Source organism: Zootoca vivipara, chromosome 11, assembly GCF_963506605.1.
Source record: "Zootoca vivipara chromosome 11, rZooViv1.1, whole genome shotgun sequence".
NCBI lineage: Eukaryota > Metazoa > Chordata > Lepidosauria > Squamata > Lacertidae > Zootoca > Zootoca vivipara.
The window spans coordinates 35,920,443-35,940,865 of record NC_083286.1 but is presented as its reverse complement, the minus strand read 5'-3'; the positions used below and the strand labels follow the sequence as shown (position 1 = coordinate 35,940,865).

The following is a 20,423-nucleotide window of genomic DNA, read 5'->3' as shown; positions in this document are numbered from 1 at the left end:
TTAGGCTAGTGGAATCCTTGATTTGTAGTTCAGTATTAAGTTACAGATTTGTACTTGTATATAAAGGTACTCCAGAATACACTTCGTGGAGTGTGGTCGGTAGTTAAACTGCTTAGGAGTATGAAAGACAAGATATACTTTAAAAATAAATAAATAGCTTCCTGCCACTTTTTGCACTTGATTCCAGTGAGAACCAGAGAAAGAAAGAAAGAAAGAAAGAAAGAAAGAGAAAGAAAGAAAGAAAGAAAATTATACCCCGTAAGCCTGAAGTCTGGCCATGCCTGTTTTAGAATATCCAAAGCATTTGGATACTGTACTGTAAAGCAAAGAATTAAGCAAATTCATGGAATATAAGGTTATCAATGGATCTTAGTCATTAATGCTCCAAGAACAGAAGTAGCATGGTTCTGAACAACAAGGCGAAAGACTCTTGCCCTCATGTCCTTTTCAGTGGTGGCCTTACACTTGTGGGAAGCTTTCCCCATGGAGGCATACCTGGCACCATAGTTATTAGGTTTTAGGCACTGGCCCAAACCTTTTTTCTTTACGTGGGCCTTTGGTCCTTAATTTGAAGGGCAACATTGTGGCCTGTTTTACTGAGGTGGGATTTGAAGTCCTGCCTTTTATTTGTATAGCTGTGCTTTTAGGCTTTCATGGTTGTTCTTAATTGTTTTTAATGCAAGTCACTTCGGGTCACTATGTGAGAAAAATGACATAATGATGACGATGATGTCCATAGCTGTCAAGTTTTCCCTTTTCTCGCGAGGAAGCCTATTCAGCATAATGGAATTTCCCTTTAAAAAAGGGAGAACTTGACAGCTATGATGATGTCCTGTTTATGGACTTCCCAGAGGCATCTGGTTGGCCCCTCTGGGGAAAAATGTTGATGTAATGATGTATTACAGGGGCAGCCTGTGCAGTGACTTCCAGAAGTAGTTGGACTGTAACACCAATCATCCCTGATGATTGGCTATACAGCTGGGGCTGATGAGAGCTGGAGTTCAATGACATCTGAAGGGCACCTTGTTAGCTATCCCTGCTGTATTAGATATGGTTTGGTCTGATCCAGCAGGTCTCCTCTTATGTTCTTATGATTTCCCTCCCCCAAAATGTAAACAACACAGGGGAGTTTTACACACAATGCTTGCAAATCTTAAATCTAAACTACATCTGGCCAACTGCTTTCATGTGAGGCACCCAACCAAGGCACACAAGTAATCCTGTTTTGCTCCTCTTCAAACAGGAGTTCCTCTATAAACAGGAGTCCTACATGTCTGTTCATTTTCACTTTAAAGCCCTTCTCAGGCATTTTAATAATAAATCTTCTACATAATCTTCTTATTGGGGCATCAGCTTTACTGATACCTCGCTGGACACTTGATGGACTCTGGGGGTACTTCTAGATTGAGGTTTGTTGTGAAAGTGGGGCTCACCTTTTCCCCCAGCTTTCATACAACACTGGTGCCATCAGAATGCCATCCTGTATTTCTCCCCACTAAAGATGGCCTCAGCCTATTGCGAGCATAGGAAAGGTATAAGCTGGAACATTTCCAAACACAAAGTGGTGGCTTTTTAAAGCAGAGGTCACTACAGATAAAGAGTTTCTTACGATTGGATACCTGTTGCCTCATTCATTCAAGGTACTGTACAATCCTACTGTTAATTTATGCCAACGTGCAACAGTGTAAGTTTGCTCCCACATTAGCAGAGTACTGTGCAGGATTGTTCCACATAGCTGGAATCCTACACACATTACTGTACCTGGGAGCTAGTTTTACTGAGCATAGTGGGAGTTACTTCCAAGTAAACATACATAGGATTGCATTGTGTGAGGCCTACTAGTGACTCACACAATTTCAATGTGAATTGTCCAGGAATTACAGAGTCTTAAGGAACTTGCAGTGGGTTTCTAAACTGAAGTACAGTAACTATTTGTATGAATGTTGCTTTGAGAATTTGGAAAAATACCCCTGAGCAACAACAGTACACCTGAAGCATTTTGGATCCTGGCAAGGAACGAATTTACGCTTTTGGAACTGAAGGTGCATTCTCTCTTAAATCCTCGGTGTCTACTTATATTATGGAAGTAGAGTTATGCATTATTTTATTAATACTACTGCTACAATTTTGTCATGGCGTTCTAAAACAATAAACTTATGGACTTTTTTTAACGTGGTGTGTCAGAACCCGCACTGTGGGCGGCGACAAGGTTATGAACGTCAGAACATCACAAAGCATAACGGAAAACAGGACAAAAAACAAGAGAAAGAGCTAACGCGTTTGTATGGGGAGTTTGTACCGTGAGCTGACCTTTCAGGCACGCGTTGAATAACGCTCCTTCTTATCCAGCCATAGCAAATTTGTGGCGGGAAAAACCAGCAATTATAGCCTCTTTCCTCATCTATGGATATGACAGGACTTGAAGCAGCGAAACAGTTCCACGTATTTCCCGCCCTAAATTATGAACCCGTCCTTTACTGTCCCCCCGCCCTCCACACACCCGCCCCTTTCCTTAATGGTACAGTCCACTACGGGGCGGAGTTTACGTCGGGAGCGAGGCGGCGTTTCGCGCATGCGTACTTTTCGCGCGATCCGCTGTCCTCACTGCGTAGCTGTTGTTGTCTTTTCGGTTGGCGTGCTGCTCCCGCCCCTCCCAACCGCCGCCGCCGCCGTCGCCTCCACCATCCACAGAGCCCACGCCATGGCAGACCCTCGCGTCCGGCAGATCAAAATTAAAACGGGCGTCGTGAAGCGGTGAGTATCCGAGGGTCTGGGCCTCGGCCACCTGGCGCGTCCCACAGCGGGCCGGGTCTGTGGAGGGGGAGCCTGGGACCGGGTGGTCAGTTGCCTTTGGCCAAAGGCCGAGCGGCTGAGGTGGGGTGAGTGGCGGAGGAGGCGCAAGTCCCTGAGGGAGCGCCTAGGTGCCTCATGTTGATGGACGTCAGTGCAAGGCCAGTGCTGTATAGGCCTGTAAAGGGGTGTGTGTGAGAGAGAGAAAGTGTGCGCATGTGATATTTCGTTATTCATCCAAGGAACCCAGAAGAGCAACATCCTAGGTCCGGTTGAACCCCGCAAGAGCCTTGTGAGGTGGGTTAGGCGGGGAGTGAGTGGGTTGGATGGGATGATGATGATGATGATAAATTAATTAATTAATTAATAACAAAAAAAACATTATGTATACCCCGCCCATCTGGCTGGGTTTCCCCAGCCGCTCTGGGCAGCTCCCAACAGAATATTAAAAACACAATAAAACATCAAACATTAAAAACTTCCCTAAACAGGGCTGCCTTCAGATGATGGAACCCGCATCACTCCATAATAACATAAGAACCCCACTGGATCAGGCCAATGGCCCATCTAGTCCAGCACCATGTTCCCACAGTGGCCAACCGCATGCTTATGGGAAACCTGGCTTTGGCCACTCTACTCCACTACCCTCTTTCTCAATATTGGTCTTGAGCTTAAGGCTCAGCCCCAGGAGTAAGGTTCTCAACATAGGATAAACAGTAATGGCACTGAGCATATGAAGTGTTTCTTCCCTCCTCTCCCCACCCTCTCATATACACAATCCTGCAGGTGTATAGGATTAGGTGATATGGACTCTAGGCCAGTGCTGTGGCTTCCAAGCAATTTTGATTTCTGGCAGTTTAGAAATGAAGCACTGTCTTAAATGCATATTTCTTAAGAGAAGCCGCACAATGAGTATTTAAAAGCGCTTCTCAGTGTGGCCAGATACCAAACATCAGCAGTACAATGTGCAGATTTTAACTGATAAGAGTGGTCCAAGTGCTTTTATTTAAAAACAAAACAAAACGAACTACAGTATATTTCTTAAAGATGGGTTATTTAAATTGGGTTAATGGTTGTGTAGATGAATCAAAGGGCACAAGTTACCTCAAGGTGAGTAATTGAGTTAAAGAAGGGTGCTGTGCACGAACACTAGAGTGCTTGCAAGGAATGCTTAAGAATACACATTTTGATCTGGATTACTTAACATGGAATAATGGCCATCCACCCCTGATTCTTGCTCACAATCACTACATCATGTGGCAAACATTCTTCCTTTTCTAATGACCTTTTACTTACATAGTCCTATATCATCGTAGCATCAAGGTATCATTTACATATTATCTAGTGATGCATGTGTGAATTGGGTCTATCCTGACCCAACTATCCTGATAGGTAGTTATATTTATTATAGGATTTATTATAGGACTATTAGTCTAGATTGATTGATTAATATTAGTATTGATCGGGGGTACCACCTTCTAAATCCGGTCCGTGGACGGTCCGAGAATCAGCATGTTTTTACATGAGTAGAATGTGTCCTTTAAAAAAAATGCATCTCTGGGTTATTTGTGGAATTGGTTCATATTTTTTTTCCAAAATATAGTCCGAGGGACAGTGGACTGGCCCCCTGCTGAAAAAGTTTGCTGACCCCTGGTATTAATATTAATATTAATCAATCTAGACTAATAATAGTCTAGATCAGGGGTGGCCAACTCCCAAGAGACTGCGATCTACTCACAGAGTTAAAAAGAGGCAGTGATCTACCCCATTTTGGGGGGTTCAGGTTGTTGAGCTTTTTTAGGGAGGAAAGCCCATTTTTAAGGGGTTCAGGTCAAAGTTGTTGATCTTTTTTAGGAGATTCAAAGTTGTTGAGCTTCTTTGAGGGGAGCCAGTGATGTCATGGCTAAAAATTGGCTGCTGTTTCTTTAATGCTGGGGGAGCTGAGTCAGCGGCCTGTGGTGACTCATGCAACCTCTCACCTAATTGTATTGTACCTGTATATATAGAGTGGTGTTTTGCTGGGTTGGTTGGTTGGTTGGAGAAAGCTGGTGGTGTTGATGTCTGTACAGTTAGTCATTTTGCAGTTAAAGACTTTTAAGAATAAAAGCAGAATATACTCTGCAAGGACACTCTTTTCGTGGAGTCTTTTGTGCCAGGCAAAGCAGGTCAGAAGCTTTGCCATATTTTTCCAAAACACTGACAAGTGATCTACCAGTGATCTACCACAGACGTCCAGTGATCTACTGCAGTGTTTCTCAACCTTTTTTGGGCAAAGGCACACTTGTTTCATGAAAAAAATCACGAGGCACACCACCATTAGAAAATGTTAAAAAAATTAACTCTGTTCCTATATTGACTATATATAAAGTAATTCTCCCACGGCACACCAGGCAACATCTCGCGGCACACTAGTGTGCCGCGGAACAGTGGTTGAGAAACACTGATCTACTGATAGATCACGATCTACCTGTTGGACGTGCCTGGTCTAGATTAATACTGATTGCATGTGTCTAGGAAACTTGACAAGAGGCACTGTATTTAAGTCCTGTCTTCCCATTCAGAATATCACAACTTCATAGAAAAGTAATGAACATTTACTTTTGAAACCCTAATCTCAGTGGCAAAGAACAGAAAAATCTGGCCACAACTTCTTTTGTATGCTAACAGTTGGGTGAGTGGGTCAGTTCTTGAGAGTAAACACAATTCTGAAATGTGGGAGACACAGATTAAGATCTTAACTCATGGAGACCTATTAGAATATAATATACCGTATATACTCGTGTATAAGCTGACTTTTAAAGCACATTTTTAATGCTGAAAAAGCCCCCCTCGGTTTATACTTGAGTGAGGGTCCCACCCAGTGCATTTCCGACAGTGGCAAAGGCGGAGGAGGATGAACGAGCAGCCTGAAAGCAGTCTTCCACCTTTTCCGCTGTTGGTGGAGGTGGAACGAGCAGCCTGAAAGCAGCCCTTTTGGGCTGCTCCTTCCTCCTCCTCCGCCTTTGCCGCTGTCAGCGGTGGTGGAGGAGGAACAAGCAGCCTGAAAGCAGCTCTTTCAGGCTGCTCCTTCCTCCTCCGCCGGTTTGTGGTTTGGTGAACCGGATTATACTTGAGTCATTAAGTCTTCCCAGTTTTTTGTGGTTAAAATTAGGTGTCTCAGCTTATATTCGCGTTGGCTTATACTCGAGTATATACGGGTATATCCTTTATTTCAGAAACCCATAGCTTCAGAGCATTATATTAAACTTAGGCCAAATCCAGAAAATATTTTTGTTTTGATTTTAAAATGCTTATTTGACACTCCATTTAGTATGGCAACGGGTTTGAAAACTGGGTTTCTAATCTCTGAGCAAATTGTTTATTTAACATATTGTGCCGTGTTCATCCCACAGGGATAAAAGTTTCAAGATACGGCTTAGGACATTTTTTTTCTATCCAACCATCCTGAAACCTTTGTCCACTGTCCTATCTAATACTGGTCCCAAACCTGAGTGCCTTATACACAGGAGGGGAAGGAGGAGGAGGAGGAGGAGTGCTGTGTGGACAGTGAATATATGTTCTTCTTTCTTACCTTCCTGTGTAGTTCAGGGGCCAGAGGTTTTTCTCCTCATGAAGCACATACACTGAACTCTCCTCTCCCTTCAAGATACAGTATGTTAAAGATAAAGGTGAAGAACCTTGGGGTTGGGTCTCTCTGTGTATGTGACTGTGGTCCTCCATCCCTTTAGAGTTTTCTGTAGCCCCACACACTTTACTTCCCTGCTCTCTACTCTCTTTAAGTGCTTTTGCTTGGCTGAAATATGTCCTTATATTGTGATCGTTTCTTGCTTGCTTGGATGGAGGAGATGGGAAGGTTGGTAGAAACCTGACTTCTGAATGACTGGAATATGGCCTACTGAAGTGTTTCCCAACCTTGTGCCTCCAGCTGTTTTCGGACTACAATTCCCATCATTCCTGACCACTGGTCTTGCTAGCTAGGGATGATGGGAGTTGTAGTCCCAAAACATCTGGAGGCACAAGGTTGGGAAACACTGGCCTACTGTATAAAGTGAGCTGGCTGCTATGTGACCAGGTCCAGCCTCCACAGTTTTATTTCCTGATGAGATAAGCAAAATTGAAATAAATGCAATATTTATTTTCATATCAAATCTAAACTTATGTATTGCTTTAACATAAAATACATTTTAATGCTAAGCTATTATCGATGTATTTTTAATTGTATTTTTAAAATATTTCATGACCTTCACAAAACTAATTTGAGAAGCTAGTATTAGTTCACCATTCTTTTTCTAGACTGGTAAAGAGTGGCTAAGTAATTTGCTTAATGCTCAAGAGTTTGTGTGTCTGATGGGACAATGATTGAATTTTGAAACATTTTGAGAAGTGCAGTTCTATACATAACTACTTGGAATTAAATCCCCTGGTGGTTCACTTCAAAGTAAGTGTAAATAGGATTTGCAAGTTCAGTCTGAGAACTTCTGATAGTTCTTGCATCTCTAATAAAAATGAATGGTATTAAAATATGTGTTTTAAGGTGGGCTTTAGATCTTATTAAGCATTCTTCAGTATATTCAAGTTCCCTGTATAGGGTGACAATAAAACCACCACCACAAATCACAGAACACATATTTCAATTTGAGGGTTGATTTGAGGTGCATTGGATTCATTATTTTGCACCTTGACAGTGCTGAAAAGCACCATATCTGTGATTTCTACTTTTCAGTCAGTGGAGACAGTAGTTATCTGTGATCTGATGGTGGGAAGTAGGGGTGGGGACATATGAAAAATTATGCAACTGAAAGGGGTTCCACTTGGGGAGTATTTGTGAGTGTTCACATGATAAACTTCTCTCTCATATTCTGTCCTCTTCCCGCCACCCCGAGACCTGAGTTGCCAATCAGAAACTTAAGAAACACAGAGCTGAAAGAGGAAATGGGAATGAGTGCCACTCTTCCAACACTCACCTTCAGATTTATTTAAGTAAGGAAAATGTATTTTTCTTCTTCTTTGGCGATCACTCGTAGCTGAGTAAGATTGGCTTCCATGAACACGGTCTTAACATTAAGTCTATAAGTGACTGTGGAGGCCAATTCTGGATCCACATGTCCTTTCACAATGGGGACATAAGTTTCCAGGCAGGAGTAGATCATGGTGAAGATTTGCCAAACGTGCCTTCCTCTTAGCACGTTTCTCCCTTTCGTCCTGAGTTTTGAGTTTCTTCAAAGTCCATGACACCTTTGGTAAAGGCTGTTTTCCAGTTGGAGCCTGTGTTTCCCAATTGTCAGTGTTTATGCTACATTTTTAAAGATTTGCCTTGAGAGAGTCTTTAAACCTCTTTTGTTGACCACCAGCATTAACGCTTTCCATTTTTAAGTTCGGAATAGAGTAGTTGCTTTGGAAGATGATAATCAGGCATCCGAACAACATGACTAGTTCAACAAAGTTAATGTTGTGGAATCATTGCTTCAACACTAGTGATGTTTGCTTCTTCCAGTACACTGACATTAGTTCGCCTGTCTTCCCAAGTGATGTGTAAAATTTTTCGGAGACACCATTTATGGAATCTTTTGAGGAGTTGGAGATGGCATTTATAAGTGGTCCTTGTTTCACAAGCATACATACAGTAAGGTTGGTAGTATAATGGATTTGTAAACAAGCATTTTGATTTCCCTGTGAATATCCCGGTCCTCAAACTCTCTGCACTTCAATCGGAAGAAAGCTGCACTTGCAGAGCTGAGGCGATGCTGGATTTCAGCATCAATGTTGGCCCTTGTGGAAAGATTAGCCCAAGTAGGAGAAATGATCAACACTTTCCAACGTTACATCATTGAGTTGGATTTGTGGTGCTGCAGAGGGGTTGTTTTGTGTTTGTTGGTGCAGCACTTTAATTTTTGGATGTTGAGCGATAGGCCAAGTTTTTTGTAAGCTTCTGCAAAGATACTTAGGATCGTTTGGAGGTCATCATCTGCATTGTCATCAGCATACTGAAGCTCTACGATGAAAGTTATGGTGACCTTACTCTTTGCTTTCAGCCTAAACAGCTTTCCATCTGTTTGATATCTGATTTCTACCCCAGTGGGGAGTTTCCCTTCAGCAATGTGTAGGATCATGGCAATGAAAATAATAGAGTTGGGGCGATATAACACAACCCTGTTTAATACCTGATCCCACTGTGAATGGCTCGCTTTGATAGCCATTGTTATCTGCAATTGTTGCTGTCATATTAATGAGGAGGAGCCGAAGGATGTTCACAAATTTATCTAGGCAGCTGATTTTCAGAAGGACAGTCCACAGGGCATTACGATTTACAGTGTTGAAGGCCTTAGTCAGGTCAATAAACGCTATATACAGGGGGTGGTTTTGCTCTCTGCATTTTTCTTGAACTGTCGAGCAGTGAAAATCATATTCACTGTCCCACTAGAAGGTCGAAAACCATTTTGGGATTCAGGAAGGGTAGCCTCGGATATAGTTAGGAGACTTTGCTAAGATCTTTGCAAGAATTTTGCTCGTTGTAGCTAATAAAGAGATGCCTCAATAGTTTCCACAATCCGTTCTATCACCTTTTTTTAAAAAAAGGTTGATAATTTTGGCATCCCTAAAGTCTGGGATCTCCTCTCCCAGATTTTTTCGATGAGCTTGTGAAGTTGTTGTGTAAGTTCAATTCCACCTACTTGAAAGACTTCGGCAGGTATTCCATCAGGTCCACTGGCTTTGTTGTTTTTCATTTGGTTAATAGCTGTACACAACTCTTTCAAATTTGGAGAATACTGCAAGCTCATCTCTAATTTGTTTTTGCGGAATTTGTGAGAAGTTAAGGAGATGCAGGTAATGTTCTTTCCAGAGCAATCCAATAGCTTCTTTATCTTTTAGAAGTGTGGTACTGTCTGTTGTGCATATGCCATGATTTTATTGGCCCATAAATGGTCTTTGTGACTTTAAAGAAACTATGTGCATCATGAGTGTCAGCTAAGTACTGGTCTCTTGAGCTTTTTTTTTTTTAATCCACCATGTGTTCTTTAGTTCTCTGGTTCTTCTTTGAACCTCAGCCTTAACGTTGACATAGAAACTGCACCACTAAGAAATAATCCTATCTTTTTGCCAGATCTGAAAGGCCTTCCTTTTCTTGTCAATAATGTGTTCAATCTCAAACTCACTATCATTCTCATCAAACCAGTCCTGGTGTTTCTTGGTTTGGTATCCAATAGTTTCTTTGCAGGCTGCAATAATGGTTGTTTTAATTTGGTCCAGTGTTCCTCAATGTTATCAGGGAACTCCAAAAACAGATGGTCCTTAAGAGTCGTTTGGAGGCAATTCCACTTAATAGGATCTTGAAGGGCTTGAGTGTTCATTTTGTGCCTTGGTTTTCTTCCTTGAAGCCTGCATTGAGGTATAATCTTGATAGCCATCATGGAACGTATTAATCAGTGATCTATCCAGCAGTTGTCGTCATAGCTCTGGTAAGGAGCACATCACGGCGATCTTCAGCTCAGACAATTACGTAGTCTTAAGAGGTGCCAGTCGCAACTTGACATTCCGTTTTGGCGGCTATCTGCCAGAGTAGAAGCAACAGCAGAGAACTTGCTATTTCTCTTTGTGTGAAAGAGCACTGTGTTTCAACCACCAGTTACCTGGGACTACTGAGCTGAAGGGAGGTACAGTCTGGCCTCTGCCACCAGCCAGATGACCTATGGGCTGCTGGGAGGCTAAACCCTCTTTCAGGAGATCATCATGGTAAGGGGCATACGAACCTGGTCCCATCCACCAGCTAGTGAAAGAGCACCTGCTCCAATGCTTGCTTGTCTTTTTATTCCCTTATCCTTTTGTATCATGTCTATTAGATTGTGAGTCTGCTGGCAAGGGATGCCTAATCTCTGGATGTGCAGTACGTGGGGCATTTTGCTACCCTATTAGTGTTAAAAAAATAATACAGTGGTACCTTGGGTTACAGACGCTTTGGGTTACAGACACTTCGGGTTACAAACTCCACTAACCAGGAAGTGATTGCTCCGGGTTAAGAACTTTGCCCCAGGATAAGAACGGAAATCGTGCACCAGCGGAAGGCCCCATTAATGAAAGCACGCCTCAGGTTAAGAACCATTTCAGGTTAAGAACAGACCTCGAATGAATTAAGTTCTTAACCCGAGGTACCACTGTAAAGGTCTTGGTGAGCTTGAGGCTGAATGCACTCTTGCTATCTCTCTAGCACAGATACTTGTCTGTCTTTAAAGCACACATGCAACAAAGTGGCAAACATCAGTAGAGCTAGCACCCCTCCTAAAATTTAACAAACATTTTAAAAGCACTAGTTTAGATTTGATTTCATTCACTTTTAGAAGTCTCTGTGTGTTCTTCCACAGTGCTAGATTGCACACATACTTCAGGTATTTTTGTGTGCGTAAAGGGTAAATTTCAGTACAGCAGCCACAAAGTTATCCTTCACCCATATCTGAACTGGATATTACATTATTGTCTTTGAAGGGGCACTTGAACCTTTATTATGCAGATGCTGAATTGTGATTGATACATATATTCATAGATTGTCTTCATAAGTCTCATAGCTAGCCTTCGTTCAAAGTTACCTATGTAACTGCAATTATTGTAATATTTTTGATAGCCTGACATAAAAGCTGTTTACTCTATTTGAATCTTCCTTAGTTAAATTCAAGCTTAAGCAATATATGTGCAAATAAATGAATTTTCTTAAATGGTTATTCTTTAGCTGTTTCAAAATTGTAGTGGCTTTAAAAACTGCTGTGAACACAGTATGTTGGGGCATGTGAAAATAGCACTGACATTTGCCCATAGTTTCCCTCTGATTAAATGAAAGTGACACCAGTAGATTAGAATGAGACTAAGACAATTCACATTGCAATTGTGTTAGTTTAACTTTAACAATCTTTTAACACTCTTGTTTAAATGTAGCTGACATACCATAATTACAAATCTACAAGCCTTGATTATAGAATTTTGCATCATGAACCTATGGGAGAAGTGTATTGATTTTTTGGTAAGGCAGTCCTTTTTAGAAACCACCTTTCCAAAACTGTTGAATCTTCCCAAGTTTGTTCTTTTACCTGTGGCTCTGACACATTGCTACTGTTTTATAAGCAACCATAGTGCCAAGTTTGACATAGCTTGTGAATAATTTTTTTAATTTTAGTTTAAAAAAAGCACAGGTTCTGCAAAAAGCCTGAATAAAATGACTTTCCTAATCTGAAACAATTTACTGAACACTAATAATTGGTGAAAATAGATGCTGTAGCCCTCAAAATTCAGCAGAAACCATATGTTAACCTTATGTTGGAGCCACCATGACTCTTAAGCTTCCTCCCCTATTTTGGTATTTAGAAGGCCTGTGTGAGGAATGTGTTGCGTACAGTAGGGTTCCAACCAGGCCCCTGTATTGCTGTTTTGGCTGACGAACACTATTTCTTCCCTCCCTTACTGTCATAAAGTTACAGTTGCGGGTAGTGATACTTGTTTAGTTTAACAAATGAATATAATAGCTGCTAAAATAAGTAGTTATTTGGGATTTGAAATACACAAACAGCAACTGAATAGGTGTAAGCACACACTTCTAAGTTGCTTTGTTATGGAGCTTGCATACCAGCAACAGGTGACTGCCTATCTCCAGCAAGGGTGGAGAACCTTTCTTCTATTGTGGTCCTCCTTTCCTCAGGTGTAGTATGTTGGGAGCCTGTATGACACCAGCAGTAGGCAGGGCTAAAGTGGATGGAGTTTGCAAGATTCTGCAGCGCTCTCTCCCTCTCTCCCTCTCCCCCCACCACTTCATTTCTGTTTTTTCTTTACCACTTTCTGTCCTCCCTCACGGGGTCTTCCCCTGCCCCTACTGGCTCACTGCAAAGTTTGTGTGCCCCCCCCCCCCGCTCACCATGTAGCAGTCAAATGGGTTTTTCCCCTCAAAGAGGAAGAAATTCCAGAGGAGTGATCTAGAGAGCAAAAAATGGGTTTTCAATAACCACAGGGTAGCACGATTTTTTTCTGGGAGCCTCCTAGGCTATAAATTCCTGTGCTGTGGAATTATTAGAAGGTAAAATTTTATAACAAAGTGACTAGTTACTTTGTTATATGGTATCTATCTCCGTGTTGTTGTTTTTAAAAGCTTGCTTTCATATTCACAAAATGAAATCTAGACGACTGGGGGAATTCTAACCCTCTGCTGTTCAAAGCAAAGTAATATTGTCATATAAACAGGACAACCAAACTTTTGATCTCACTACCCCACTCCAAACCCCCTGCTGGTGTCTACCTACCATCTCCTGCCTCCCACTTAACCTAAGGGGTTCTGCCTTCTTAGTATTCATCCAAACAACCCAATATTCAGCTAATTGGAGGATTTCTTAAATTGGATTTTTAAAGTTAGATATTGAGGAGTTCAGTGCTTTATATTTTATGAATTTAATAGATTTTTATGCACTGCTGAATTTTAATGATTGCATATTTTTAATCCTTAAATTAGAAAATTTCTAAATACTTGAATGATCAAACTGACAATCGAGCAAGCATTTCTAGGGGTCTAGATTTTTCTGTTCCTCATTCAAGTTACAAATTGATTACCTATCAACCCTTCCAATCAATTAATTGCTTTGGGTTCCTAAAGCAATTGTTTTCTTTCTCTCTAGGGAGTTCTGATTTTTGTCTAAGTAGGAGATGTCATCTATTTACACTAGCAATTTTTATGCAAGTAATTTGTGTCCCTTGTAGAACTGATTTAATGTTATAATTTTAAGATCCCTTGTGAAGGTTATGCTCATACTTTTTCTTATCTGTTTTGTTTGTGTTGATAGACCTCAAGGAAATAAAAGTGTGTATGTTTTTATATTGTAAACTGCCCTGTGATCCTCTGATGAAGGGTGGTATAGAAATGTAATTAACAACAACAACAACAACAACAGCAACAACAACAACAACATGTTTTTAGCCTGAAACTTTCCTGTAAACTACCCTGCTAATAACTGACATTAACTATAATAGATCTAACTTCATTGCATTAAAATGCTTTAAATTCAATTGAATTTTCAAAATATGACTTGTATGTGGGTAAATTGTAAAGAGAAATAATTGCTAAAAGAAAGGTAAAATATGGTAGCTTCTGTTAGTGGTGCAGCTTTGATGTAGTGACAGAACTTTTGAAGAATTGCTTTGAGGGTTGGAACATAGACTATTTTTTTCTGACCACGTGGATTCCAGATCTTTTTATGTGAGTTTTGTTGGCTTGCATCACTTGCACCATTTTTCACTCTGGTTGCAAGTGTCATGGGAAAACCAGTTTAGGGTAGAATACAGTCAAGTGCTCCTGAGGACTGGGTTATTCAATACCAAAACAGCAATACTCATCTTGCATATATTTCATTATTTGATGTTTCACAGTCATGTATTTATAATTTAGAAAATTATAAATTTAGTTAAACTAAACAGAGCTTTACCTAAATAAGCTTATATCCTAGAAAGATATGCTATATTTTAAAAAAATTCTGTTTGTTTGGGATAAACTGGCACACTTACTGCCCAGTTGGTTATATTATCCATCTAAGTAGCTGTGTGCTTAAGGACTTCCCCTTTGCCAGCTGTGAAAGGGGAACAAGCTGCATAGAGCTCCATCTGCCATTATTGGCAATGTGAACCTTGTTGTGCATCTGAGGTTCTGGATCGCAGCCTTTGACTTTGAGATGGCTGACTAGATTGCAACTATTGAAGCTTTCGTTAATAATGTGGATTAATCAAAGCTCTGAGATTCCATATATATATATATATATATATATATATATATATATATATATATATCTGCACAAAGCCAGATATTTCTGAATTGGCACATGGCTGTTTTTAAGCTCTTAAGGGTGGCAAAACAAAAACTCTACGTATTTCGTTTAGTAAACATAACTTGACTATTCAACTATAATGTACTAGCCAAACAATTTGGCTATTCTGCAAATTGTTTTGGTTTTTTAAATCGTATCGTAAGGTAAGAAACAATTTTTAATAAAAACTAATCAAGAATATAATACTGTGTATTTGTACATAAAATATATAGCCTGCCTACTTTTCAGTACCATCATGTTTGAAGATAAAACTAGAGGCTTTTGTGGTGAGTCTCAGCTTCTTCTGGACTCTCCTTTGATTCTTTCTTCTTCCCATGAAAACTTTCAGCCATAGTTTTAAGAAAAATCTGTGAGATAGTTAAAAGTACCTTTGTTTGATGCAAGATTTTGCAAAGTTTTTTGCAGATAAAGTTGCTGAGATTCGGGAAGAGGTAGACTCCACCGTGGGAGCAGGGCCGGGGCGGGGGAGTGCTAGAGTCCTTTCTAGTCAAGTTGTGTGGGATCAATTTCAATCTGTTACCTCCGAGGATGTGGACAGGCTGCTTGGACGAGTGAAACCACCTGTCTCCTTGATCCATGCCCATCCTGGCTTATAAAAGCTAGCCGGAAACGGCTGGGCGATGGGCTTCACGGGTTGGTGAATGCTTCTCTCTGTGAGGGAGCCTTCCCAGACCAGCTGAAAGAGGCGGTTATTAAACCGCTTCTTAAAAAACCATCTTTAGATGCAGCCAAAATGGCCAACTATCGCCCAGTCTCAAATCTTCCATTCTTGGGCAAGGTGATTGAGCGAGTGGTTGCTGAACAACTCCAGACACACCTGGAAGAAACGGACCATTTGGATCCCTTCCAGTCGGGATTCAGGCCTCATCATGGGACTGAAACTGCCTTGGTCGCACTGGTTGATGATCTTCGGCAGGCTAGGGACAAAGGTGAGAGCTGTTTCCTAGTTCTGCTGGATCTCTCAGTGGCTTTCGACACCATTGACCATACATCCTTCTGGACCGCCTAGAGGGGTTGGGAGCTGGGGGCAGTGTCATACAGTGGTTCCGTTCCTTCCTCCTGGGCTGCGTTCAGAAAGTGGTGGTGGGGGATGAGTGTTCGGAACCCTGGGCTCTCACTTGCGGGGTGCCTCAGGGCTCTGTCCTCTCCCCTATGCTCTTTAACATCTACATGCAGCCGCTGGGAGAGATCATCAGGGGGTTTGTCCATGGAGGCACAGGTCCATGGAGGCACAGGTCAATTCTATGTCCAGGGCAGCTGTCTATCAGCTCCATTTGGTACGCAGGCTGAAACCCTACCTGCCTGCAGACTGTCTCTCACCAGAGTGGTGCATGCTCTGGTTATCTCCCGCTTGGACTACTGCAATGCGCTCTACGTGGGGCTACCTTTGAAGGTGACCCGGAAACTACAACTAATCCAGAATGCGGCAGCTAGACTGGTGACTGGGAGCGGCCGCCGAGACCACATAACACCGGTCTTGAAAGATCTACATTGGCTCCCAGTACGTTTCTGAGCACAGTTCTAAGTGTTGGTGCTGACCTTTAAAGCCCTAAATGGCCTCGGTCCAGTATACCTGAAGGAGCGTCTCCACCCCCATCGTTCTGGCCGGACACTGAGGTCCAGTAGCGAGGGCCTTTTGACGGTTCCCTCGTTGCGAGAAGCCAAGTTGCAGGGAACCAGGCAGAGGGCCTTCTTGGTGGTGGTGCCTGCCCTGTGGAACGCCCTCCCATCAGATGTCAAAGAGAAAAACAGCTACCAGATTTTTAGAAGACATCTGAAGGCAGCCCTGTTTAGGGAGGCTTTTAATGTTTAATTATTTTATTTCATTTTTCTGTTGTAAGCCATCCAGAGTGGCTGGGGTATAAATAATTTTTTTTATTTTTTTATTTTGCTGCATTCAGAAAATCATTTTTGTACCCAGTTCATGGACCACCAGTGGTCCATAGACCACAGGTTAAGAACTCCTGATATAGGGGTTATCCAGCTATGTTGATGTAGTAATCTGATCATTTGTATTGTATTCTGTATTTGTTACATTTTTATGTGTTGTTAATCTCTGTTGTTCATAGTCATATATTTCTTAATGCTGCTGGTGGTGGTTGGGTGTGTGTGCGTGTAATAAATATATACAGTATAGCATATATACAGTATAGCAAATAAATGAATAATATATATTATGAGTTAAAAGCAGATACTGAAGCTGTCATTGAAGGTATGTTTGAACTGTGTTCATACCATTTGCCACCCACTAGAGAGAGGTACAAACACACAACAAAAAACTCAGTGTGTGAACTCTAAAGATGGAAGGAATGAAATCAGGTAAATAGATATTTAGGGATTTTTTATAGCTTGTGTTGATTAAATCTTTCTATGAATCAGACCCTTTATGAGGGACTCTATACACTGAGGTGCACAGTTTGTAGGCCAAACAGTTTGTCCTACTGAATTAATTCAGCATGTTTGTAGTAGATATAGTTATAATGGTTTGGGTAGAGCTCCATCAGTTTTTCTTGACACGTATTCTTCTAATGATATTTACAGTCCAGTATAATGTTGCAGTATAATGTTGCAGAAAAATAGGAGCAGATTGTGTATTTCTTTTTATACAAACTGTCCTGGGAATTTAATAGAAGGGCAGTGTAAATATGGCTGCACTAAAGATGTTACATATTTCTGGTGTACTGTACTGTAGACTGCAGAGGAGACAGAACTTGCCTAGATCATTGTTACTCAGTATCTAGAGGATAAATTCCCCTGAGCAAATTTTGTAGCAATTTTATTTTATTACAAGCTTGTAAATAACCATTTACAAGCTTGCACCAGCAATGATCAGCATGGAACCCAAAATGTTGGCTGCCCTTAGTAGCCACTCAGAATTTACTTTTGTTAGAACCCTTTCCCTTCCACTACGTTTGCTTGGAAATAAATTCCATTTTGTTCATTGGAACTTAATCCTAGGCCAGTGTGCGTGGTTTGTAGCTGCAGTTCTTGCTTCCCTTCCCTACAAGGAGGTGTTTGTTTTGACTGGTTTGTGACTATACTGTGCCAGAGGGAACGATGAGGACTTGCATATGGGGTAAATATACAGCAAGCACCTGCACCAGCCAAACAGCTAGCCTCAACTTTCTCCTCCTGACTTGGAGAGAAACATTGGGACGCATTCTGGTGACAGGCAGCTCAGGTTCTTGATGTGGCTTTGTCACCTATGTCCACAATAGCTTAATTTCACCCTCTAGTTTGGAGTTTAGAGGATGGCAATCTTTTCTGTTGTTGTGTTGAGGTTTCTGAAACTCAGTACAATTATAGTTGATGACCCCATCCTGTTCCCAACTCAGAGCTAGACAGAAAAGCTTGGGGTTCCATTTGCTACCCTCGTCTGACACACTTGCAATGGGAATGTGGGTATCTAGTGCTTAAGGATTGTATTTAGCCTTTCAGTTCCTCTTGGAACAATATTTACAGTAGGCATTTACAGCAATTGTATTTCATCCCAACTTACATAAATTGGGAAGTTCTTGGTACTTTTACAACATCAGCATGCCATAAATTACTAATATTGAGTGTGCATCCACAGGTAGGCCAATAATAATTATTTTCTTCGCTACATATCAGTGCACACATACCCTTTCCTGCAGTTGTTCCCACTCAAAAGGAGAATTATGGAAATTAAGTATACATGCTTTCTGTTGTATTCATAAATGCCCTATGTTGCACTGTCATTTAAGATATAACTATAAATCATTTTAAAGGAGAGACTCTGTCTCAGTGATAGAAAGCATGTATTCCATCCAAAAGGTTTCCAGTTCAATCGCAAGTATTTATGGCTATTAGTACCAACCAAAAAGTCACAGAAATGTTGCAAGTTTTCTCCAGAGCTCTTCATCTGCCAAGATGTTAAACAAAGCGGGGTGGTGGTGAGGAAAATAAAAGGTGCAGAAATGAGGGTCAATGTTGTAGCTATGAGATCAGCTTGTAGACTTTTTTCTAGTATGGAGATCATATGCTGTGTAAGTCCCAGGTGCTATGATACCAGGCTACACACCTAGGATTCTGGGAGGATGAAGTAATGGTTGTTTTTCCCATTGAGAAAATAAAGTCTAGCCTGTGACCCATATCACCATCTTGAACATAAGAAAAGCATTGCTGGATCAGGCAAAGTCCCGTTTAGTTCAGCATCCTGTTCTCACAGTGACCAACCAGTTGCCTCTTGAAAACCCAAAAGCAGGTCCCGTGTGCAAACACACTCTCCCTGCTTGTGATTCCCAGCAACTTAGAGCTGAGTATGCAAAGCTTACCTTATGGCTACGACACTGAGCCTTTTTTTTTTACTCCCCCCCTCCCCATTTCACCACATCCTACTTTTTTATTTATTTATTGCATCACTGATGAAGTGTTCTAGAGAACTCAAAAGCTTGCCACATTTTTTGTGAGTTGATTAGTCCTAATAAAGGTATTGTGCAACTGTTAACTTTTTTTCTTTATAGACCAGCATGGCAATTTTGGCTTATAAGATAGTACAGCAGATATTCTGACATACTTGTACCCTTGATTATACTTACCAGAGCAACTAGCAGATTAAATGAGAAAAAAAATAGATAAAAATAGTATAAGAAAAGCCAAATAAGTCAGTTTTTTAAGTAACCGGAGGAAATACACAGTGGGGAGCAACAGAAGCAAGGTACAGTGAGAGTAAAAAGTATTTGATCCCCTGCTAAATTTGCCCATTTGCCCTCTGACGAGACGAAGAAATTACCAGTCCATAATTTTAATGGTAGGTTTTTTGTAGCTGTGAGAGAAATAAGTGTTTGATTCCCTATCAATCAGTCAGATGTCTACCTGGTATCTTCGCTGTATGTAGCGAGCTGAGATTAGAAGCACCTGCTGTAAGGGAGGGTCTTACCTGTAATCCCAGCTCGTTACAGTACCTGTACAAAAGACACCTGTCGACAGAAGCAATCAATCCAGCAGATTCCAAAGTAGCCACCATGACCAAGACCAAAGAGCTGTCCAAAGATGTCAGGGACAAGATTGTAGACCTGCACAAGGCTGGACTGGGCTACAAGACTATTGCCAAGCAGTTTGGTGAGAAGGTGACAACAGTTGGTGCAATAAATCGCAAATGGAAGAAACACAAAATACCTGTCAACCTCCCTCGGTCTGGGGCTACATGCAAGATCTCATCTCGTGGAGTTGCAATGATCAGGAGAATGGTGATGAAGCAGCCCAGAACTAGATGGGGGGAACTTGTCAATGATCTCAGGGCAGCTGGGACCATAGTCACCATGAAAACTGTTGGTAACACACTACGTCGTGAAGGACTGAGATCTTGCAGAGCCCGCAAGGTCCCCTTGCTCAAGACAGCACATGTACAGGCCCGTCTGCAGTTTGCCAATGCACAGCTGAATGACCCAGAGGAGAACTGGGTGAAAGTGTTGTGGTCAGGTGAGACCAAAATCAAGCTCTTTGGCATCAACTCAACTCGCTGTGTTTGGAGGAGGAGGAATGCTGCCTACGACTCCAAGAACACCATCCCCACCGTCAAACATGGAGGGGGATGTATTATGCTCTGGGGGTGTTTTTCTGCTAAGGGGACAGGACACCTTCACCGCATTGAAGTGACGATGGATGGGACCACGTATCGTCAAATCTTGGGTGAGCATCTCCTTTCCTCAGCCAGGGCATTGAAAATGGGTCGAGGATGGGTGTTCCAGCATGACATTGACCCAAAACACACAGCCAAGGCAACAAAGGAGTGGCTCAAGGAGAAGCACATTAAGGTTCTGGAGTGGC

At 41.6% G+C, this 20,423-nt stretch overlaps 1 protein-coding gene across 1 annotated transcript in view; it reads left to right on the top strand.

The window, feature by feature from the left end:
* Positions 1–2,576: 2,576 nt before the first annotated feature.
* TBCA (tubulin folding cofactor A) overlaps positions 2,577–20,423 on the top strand; it is a 35,959-nt gene continuing 18,112 nt past the window's right edge. Inside the window, exon 1 of the mRNA XM_035099925.2 lies at positions 2,577–2,754. Within this exon, the coding sequence (XP_034955816.1) occupies positions 2,702–2,754 (53 nt within the window). The 5' untranslated portion in view covers positions 2,577–2,701. The remainder of the gene's footprint in view (positions 2,755–20,423) is intronic.